Raw genomic sequence first — 7,840 nt, forward strand, 5'->3', positions numbered from 1 at the left:
CAAATACCACATTGTCAAGTGTCAGAGTATTTCTTCTACGGACTGGGTCCCTACTACTCTTCTGAGTCTGAGTGGACAGAAAGCACTGTCCCGGCAATGGTCGAGAGAATTCACATCAGATGAGAAAAGGACAGACTGTGGTGCCTTAATTTTGGAGGTGAGAAGCAAGAATGAAGTCCAATCTCTAGCCACATGTGCTGATAAGATCTGCTACTCCAGTGCATCAATCAAATCGTCACACGCTATCGCTCTACCTGTGGAAACTCAAGACTGTACCATTCTACATCGTGGGACGTGTCTCTAGTCGGTCAAGTACAACTAGATCGTGTTTCGTTTCATCTTCGAGCTCTTAGCTGAGTGCAGACATTCGCAAGGGAAAAAGCTTAAAAACTAGACTACTTACAGCCCATCATGAGCGGGCTTTTGGAACGCATTACCTGGGGCTGTCAGTGATTACACCTGTGCTACCCTTGGCTCCCAGTCAGAAGAATGTGTCCAGAATATTGCCTAGGGTGCATGCAAGAAAGTATATAGCCATTAAGTTATTGAGGAACACACCTATTACCCTCACTATGACGCCTCATTCAATTGAAACAGCACAGTCTGGTGTGAGGGAGAGGGAAATGGGGACAAAGGAAGGGGATGAAAATCCCAAGCCACCCTCCCCGAAGTAATATTTTATTGAAACAAAATCATTGTATATCCCAAGGAAACAGGCACTTGATTCCCCCCACCTTAACTTCTCGGGAATTACAATAAATATAAAGGTAAAAAGCAAGTTTCTTTTTCTCTTCACCCAAGACTTAAGCGACTGCGGTTATCCCTCATACATCTCAAATGAGACGGGAGACAGCTTTAATGTGTCTAAAGTTGGTCTTGTTAAAATATTTATCATGCCTTATTTTCTTGAAGCGCTAGTACTAATACAGAACTACAAATTAAAAAAATATGCACAAACCAAAAAAGTAATTTGAAATTTTCATTAAGGTAAAGCTTAGTTCTATAATTCACAAACACTAATTTGAGTAACTCAATCCTAGTTATACATCTAAACAAACTATAATGCAACATACAGATGTTTTCCCTCTGTATGCCTATGTAACTCATGTCAGTGACAGTTACATATATACACTGAGACTAGACCCCTTAAGACTGCAAATCAATAGGTGTTTCTATTGTTAACTTTAAATTAATACAAAATAGTAGTTGAGAAATGCATCAATCCTCTCTATGAACTAACAAGGAAACACCCTAAACTACATTTTATTTCTGTTATAGAGTTCTCTGTACTAAATGTGGAAAAACTGAGCTACACAAATATTGAAAAGTTAAAAATTCCTTAATTGTTTTATTCCTGGTACCACTACCACAATTTACAGGGCAATATACCTGATGTAATGGGAAAATAAAAAGAAAAAAGAAAGACAAAGCTACAACAGATAAAGACCTCAGGAATGTACATCTAATCGACACTACATTGCATTAATCAATAGCTGCACTTTTTGCAAACTGTGGCTATGACAGTCCTGAACAAGAAGGGTTTCCTGTTTAAGCTGCAGTAACTTTTCTGACTATGGATCATCGTTCCTTCTGTGGCAGATTTTACAGTTCCTCTAATGCATTTGGGACGACTGTCTCAAAGTAACCTGCAGCTTTCCTGACAACTCCTCGCTCTCTCTCCTGCTAAGAACTGTAGCCTGTTGAATACAGGATAAGAAAATTATTACTCTCAGTGAACAGTTGCACATCATTAATCATCAGTATAAATATGCATTACACCTACCCTTTTTCCGGTAGCATTTTTAGAATCTTCTACCACCATAGCCCCCACTTCCACTTCCAGATCCATAACCACCTACAAAAAACAGGGTGTGTATTGGAACACAAGAACAACAAGAAACTTGACCCCCCCAAAATATTTTCTCAACAAAATCGTATTTACCACCATAGGGACTGCCTGAACTTCTGCCACCAAAGCTGCCACCACCTTTCATGGGACCATAGTTAGACTGCTGTTGGCCACTGTAATTGCCAAAATCATTATAGTTCCCACTTCCACCGTAATTACCTGAAACACAGATTTATAAAGCCACTTAGCAACTTAAAACCAAATTACAAGCATTTTGCATGCTACCTCTGCTCTCAATGCACAAATGACAGAAGACCCTTATTACCTTGAAAATCAGAAACCGGTATTTCATCGAAGATTAAAAACATCACGTGATAGAACATTTTATGTGGATTTGAGTAGGCAATTCAAAGTCAAGGCAACTGACTCAAATTCAAGTTTTGTCTCTAGATGCAGCAAAGTACAGGAATTTCAGTCATTCTCCCCCTACCCAACACTGTGCACGTATCACAATAACTACATACAATTCACTTGCTCCAAGAAGTGACAGAGCTGTATCGGGCATATTGCATATACACATCAGAGGGTACAATAAAGTATGCAGCAGATTTTGCAGCTTAATTATCCAAATTTGGGGCAAACAGTTAAAAAGCTTAATATATAAACTCAGATTTATAATCCTCATAAAGGGGAACGTTATCTATGTGATGTGAACTGGCAGCCTACAGCAACAGCACGCTTCAAATGGTCAAAAGCTTCAAGATTCTCCTACTCCACCTCGACAGATTTATAGTTGCTGCTTCTCGAAAAATAAGTTTCACGCAAAACAGCGTCATGTAATGTATCAATGCTGATCCAGACAGACAATAATTTTTTGTATGTACACAGCACTCTACATTAAGACCTAACTGTACAACTGTCCAAAATTGCACAATTTTCCACCTGCCTTAAAAAACCTGGATGTCTAATCAAGGTTGAAATCTTACCACCACCAAAATTTCCTCCTTCATTGTAGCCATCATATCCTCCTCCTCCACCTCCATATCCACCACCTGGGTTTCCATATCCTGGTCCTCCACCACCACCATAACCTCCTCTGCTGCCATAACCAGGACCACCTCCATAGTTGCCACCTTTGAATAAAAGGAGAGTCAAACTAAACACACAAAAGGTAAATATTGGTAACAAAACGCCTACCTAAAAAAAAACCTCCAAAACCAACACACAGTAAAAGTATCCTATAATGTTTTGTCTGTATTGTATTAATTGTGGTTCCATGATTTATCTGAAGTGTTCAATCCATACATGAAAAAAAAAAATTTAAAAAAATCACACTTGTTTCTGTAAACTCTTGAAGCAGCACACTTAGTAGTTCATTCCAGCTCACAGAAAATACACAGGCAGGCACGCTGCTACTACCAGTAGCCCCCACTACATGTAGTAACTGCCCCTTTACACAGTACTGCCAAAGCCATTTGTGTAACATCCTCTTTATTACTCTGAACTAAAATGACTCAAGCAGGCAAAGCCCTTTTTATAAAGAATTCTGGTTTATAGCTTTCATACAGACAGAGGGCTTTATGTCAAAGCTACTTTCTTCCTAATCATGTAACGTGTATCTGAAAGACTTCCCGTTTCAGATGCTGATCTGGTCTCCAACATTTTTATCAAGTAGTTCCAAACTGGAAAATTCAAAAAAACACTGCTACATAAATCTGCTTATAGAATCCGGATATAAACAGCTACACACTACTTTCCTCATTTCCCCTCCCTGCTCCACAGAGATGCATGTATCACAATAATGTAAAATACATACAATTCATTCCCGTTCGGTCCCCATGTGTTGCCTGATCTAGTCAAAAGGTGACGTCCCTGGTGGCAGGGAGGGTGGATTAAAATGATCTCTAAGGTCCCTTCCAGCCTAGGTCATTCTATGATTTGCTCCAAAAAGTGACAGAGTTGTAACTGCCACTTTCCATAGCCATTTGCTAACTTCCACAGTTCTCTTTATTGTGAGGTTTAGACGAGATGCATGTAAAAAATAGACTGCTGAGCTGTGAAAAATCTTAACTGATGTAGAAGATTTCTGGTATGCTAATTGGTCACTGCTTTATTCAGTTTTAGTTACCTCAACTGACACCAGAATCTTCTTTTACTTCTCAACAATCCTAAAAAACTCATGACCTCATGATATGAGGTTATTTAAAGGGTAAATATAGGAGTATTTTTTTTCTACCCATTGCTTTGTGGGGAAAATCAAAAACCTTCAACTCTTCACAGCTCTACAATGTAAAAACCACTGTTAAAGTATACTTTCTTTCAAAGGTGGAGGCAAGACTTACAGCTGGTTATAATGTTGGGGGGGGGGAAGCAAACAATACACTTACCATCACCAAATCCATTGTATCCGTCACCACCCCCAAAGCTTCCTCTGCTCCCACCACCGCCACCACCACCCCCATAGCCTCCTGGAACACAAAACAGATGAGAATGTTTTCCTAAACAAAATTGTGAAGTGTTTAAGCCAACTGACAGAGGAAAAAAAGACACACAGAAAGCACATTCTATATAAACACTCCAGTAATTTACCTCTGCCACCAAAGTTTCCTCCTCGGCCAAAGTTTCCTCCACCGCCTCCGAAGTTTCCACGACCCATGAAGTTGCCTGAGCCACCCCCACGACCTACAAAATATTTTACTTCAATTACATTAATTGAAAATCAGTTACTAAAGTACCTATGCACAACTCCTAACTCACCTCTCTGAGAGCTAGCAGTCTGCATCTCTTGTTTCGAGAGAGCTTTTTTTACTTCACAGTTATGTCCATTTATAGTATGATATTTCTGAACTGGAAAAAATTGTGATACAGAAGAGTTAGAAAATCAAATCGCTGAAAGCAGTATGCTGCAAACTCTCACAGGTATCTACTACACAGCATGACCACACTTCTAAAAGGAACATCAAACCTCTCCTATCTCTTACAATAATAAATGTCAACATCTTGCATTCCACACACTGCTATTCTCAAATTTAACATTACACTTTTATCCTGTAAGTCATTTCTCACTACTGAATTACTTACCAACGATTTTATCAACTGTATCGTGATCATCAAAAGTTACAAAAGCGAAGCCTCTTTTCTTTCCGCTTTGCCTGTCTTCCATGACTTCTATGGTTTCAATCTTGCCGTATTTTTCAAAGTACTCCCTTAAATTGTACTCTTCTGTATCTTCTTTGATTCCACCAACAAATATTTTCTTTACTGTGAGATGTGCCCCAGGCTTTACGGAATCCTACAACGACGGAAATGACATTAAGCCTTTTAAATTATTAGGTAAAGATACGGAAATAAGGTTGACATTAACTTACCTCCCTCGAAACTGCTCTCTTTGGTTCAACCACGCGGCCATCAACCTTATGCGGTCGAGCGCTCATAGCAGCATCCACCTCCTCCACGCAGGAGTAAGTCACAAAGCCGAAACCTCTGGAACGTTTTGTCTGCGGGTCTCTCATCACCTGCAAAAACACAGGGGCTCTGCTATTTCCATACCAGATTTCGTACCTCTACCCTTTCAAAACCACAAACTCATATTTGACACTTTACCACACAGTCCGTGAGCGTGCCCCATTTTTCAAAGTGCTCTCTCAAACTATCATCTGTTGTTTCAAAGCTCAGGCCTCCAATGAACAGCTTTCTCAACTGCTCTGGCTCCTTTGGCTCATGGCCCTACAAAATCAAAAATCGAAAACGCATTTTGAATACAAACCACAGAGGTAAAATTTCACAAATTACTACAAATTATCTGTGCACATGGTAACTACAAATAGGTGCAATACAGTTACATAAGAACAATAACTTCCAACGTGTTTAGACAGCGGCATAGTAAACACTTAATTAGGTGTGATTTTAATTAAAAACCTGACTAGCAACTGAAGAATGCTCAAATGCAAAGAGCAGTACAGAGATACTAAACAGTTTGGTTGCTCCCCAGCCTCATGGCATTGCATTTGTTTTATGCCTATCTTATGTCTGGATTGCATATTGCTCTGTAGGGATTAGCAATGAAGCACTGCAAGATAAAGGGAAGTTCTAATGCTTTACGAAGCTTAATCATGAGGAACTAAAAAAATTTTAATAACGCAGTGTACAAGAAAAAAGGTTATTGTCTAAATGCTGTGTCTAGTCTTTTGAGACATCCATTTCGAAAGGTTATTTTTATGCTTTCTCAAGAAATTTATACACTTAATTCCTTAAAACTATAGATTTTGTACTTAGGTGATTTTGTAAGGTGAGTGTATGCAAGCAAGAGAGCAGAAGTGCACATGTAGTTTGCACTGTTACGGGAAATACCTCCCAAATGCAAACCAATGACCAATAGTGGATACAACTACTGGAATAAGACTGGTACCTTAACAAGTGCTGTAAAACAAGTTTAATTCAAGCTCTTAACAGCATCACTTATATATGACCAGTCACATTCTAAAATGCACTAATTTTCAGAGCCCAGTTTTCTATAGCACGTTTAAAGTGGGCTCATAAGTGTGTTAGTGTTTCTGCTCTTTTTTTCAGCACTGTGTGGAGTTTTTAGTTAGACAGGGAATATCCTGGTATAATTCACTGGAATTTATGAAAACTTATTTTACAACCTTCTCCCATCCCCAAGACAGAGAAGTCTTTAAAAAAAAAACCCAACTAGACTAAAACCTTATTGAACAAGTTCGTACTTTTGTGCATTTAAAACACTCCACAAGACTTCAATTGTAGAACACGAATGTGTAACAGGCTTCACTGTTTCTGCTGCAGTGTGTTAACCTAGACTAGATGCAGCATTTACCTGTGAGCTGAACTACATATAAAACCAGCCACAGCCTTCTACACGGAGGTGTCTTGCTTCCAATCTGAAAGCAAAGTGCTTTAACCTCTGTCACCAGTTCAATAAATGTGGTGGTGGTACTAGGGTTGGTCAGAAAAGCATACATCCCTTTGAGTGCAACACAACCACCCTAAAGAGCAATGAATACTAGAAAGCAATACACAGCAAAAGATAATTTCTGAATTACATACTGATTTTAGGAGACCATTGGTTTATAATGTTCAGGTGGTACTAGAGGAAACAATGTCCAAGATTACAAGAAGCTGGCTGGCAAGTAAATCCCTGCCCTTATACCTGCTCAGCTGGGCAAGAAAGAGCTCCAGCATTCTCACTAACAACTCCTGCATAAGGCACTTGAAGTTTCTCTTATAAGGCACTTCAATAACTCTGTTACTAGAGGAACGTTACATAACTAATTGTAGTTGCAGGACCACCGACTGTCAAAGTAAAGCTTCTTTTCTATGGTCTTCCAAGTGGTCTAGACTACAGAAGTGTAATTAAAAAAATCTAACTAGAGATAGAAATACAATCTTACAAGGTAACACATCTACTGTACATAGGAAGTGCTTTACGTTAAGTGAAACATTTCTTTCTGTTGTTAATTGCCTAGTTTTTAATTTACTGACACTACTTAATTTTTATCTGGGTTACGTTAAAGTTGGGAACACAAAGTGTTGCAAACTCTCCTACACATACTAAAGGAAATCTATTATATGAAATTGTAGAGTTCAGACTCCCCCAAAGCCAAAATCCTATATGAGGAAAAACCGGACAGACTTTCTGAAGTTCTCTGACACCCTTCAAGTCTACAGGGTTTTCAGTCAGCAACTCAGGCTGGTTTTACCATAAAAGAATGACCACAGACCTCTTCAGGTCACTCCCTAAAGGCAGAGTGAAGTCCTTTTCTACTTCTTTTTATTTTGTGCACATGAACTGCCATTATCATAAAGGAAGAAAATCACTTGCTGTTACAGCTTCTCTCTTCTCTCAGAGAGAAATTAGCCTCAGAACCCACCTATGCTACAGGAACTCTCCACAGAAATAAAAAGGCAACATTTTCTTAAGGAACTAGGTGCTTTTTTCAGGTGTTTTGTTCTCACTGAGGTTAAGCTTCTCTA

General features: G+C 39.0%; 1 protein-coding gene across 1 annotated transcript; it reads right to left on the bottom strand.

Annotated features, from left to right (window-relative positions):
- Positions 1 to 858: 858 nt before the first annotated feature.
- HNRNPA3 (heterogeneous nuclear ribonucleoprotein A3) lies at positions 859 to 5,571 on the bottom strand. Its single transcript, XM_009874487.1, has 10 exons — positions 5,453 to 5,571; positions 5,218 to 5,364; positions 4,931 to 5,141; positions 4,607 to 4,696; positions 4,439 to 4,531; positions 4,237 to 4,317; positions 2,836 to 2,982; positions 1,943 to 2,068; positions 1,784 to 1,855; positions 859 to 1,697 (listed from the first exon to the last, which is right to left on the bottom strand). Exons 2-9 carry the CDS (start codon positions 5,359 to 5,361, stop codon positions 1,803 to 1,805), a joined length of 945 nt encoding a protein of 314 aa, XP_009872789.1. The 5' UTR covers positions 5,362 to 5,364; positions 5,453 to 5,571; the 3' UTR covers positions 859 to 1,697; positions 1,784 to 1,802.
- Between the last annotated feature and the right edge of the window lie 2,269 nt (positions 5,572 to 7,840).

The sequence above is a fragment of the Apaloderma vittatum genome, unplaced genomic scaffold (assembly GCF_000703405.1).
Source record: "Apaloderma vittatum isolate BGI_N311 unplaced genomic scaffold, ASM70340v1 scaffold29348, whole genome shotgun sequence".
Lineage (NCBI taxonomy): Eukaryota > Metazoa > Chordata > Aves > Trogoniformes > Trogonidae > Apaloderma > Apaloderma vittatum.

Coding starts and splice junctions, on each gene's coding strand:
- HNRNPA3 (XM_009874487.1), bottom strand. CDS start 5,361: ATGAGAGACCCGCAGACAAAACGTTCCAGAGGTTTCGGCTTTGTGACT. Junction 4,318..4,438: donor AGGAAACTTTGGTGGCAGAG/GTAAATTACTGG, acceptor TTTGTGTTCCAG/GAGGCTATGGGGGTGGTGGT. Junction 2,069..2,835: donor AGGAGGAAATTTTGGTGGTG/GTAAGATTTCAA, acceptor TCTGTGTTTCAG/GTAATTACGGTGGAAGTGGG.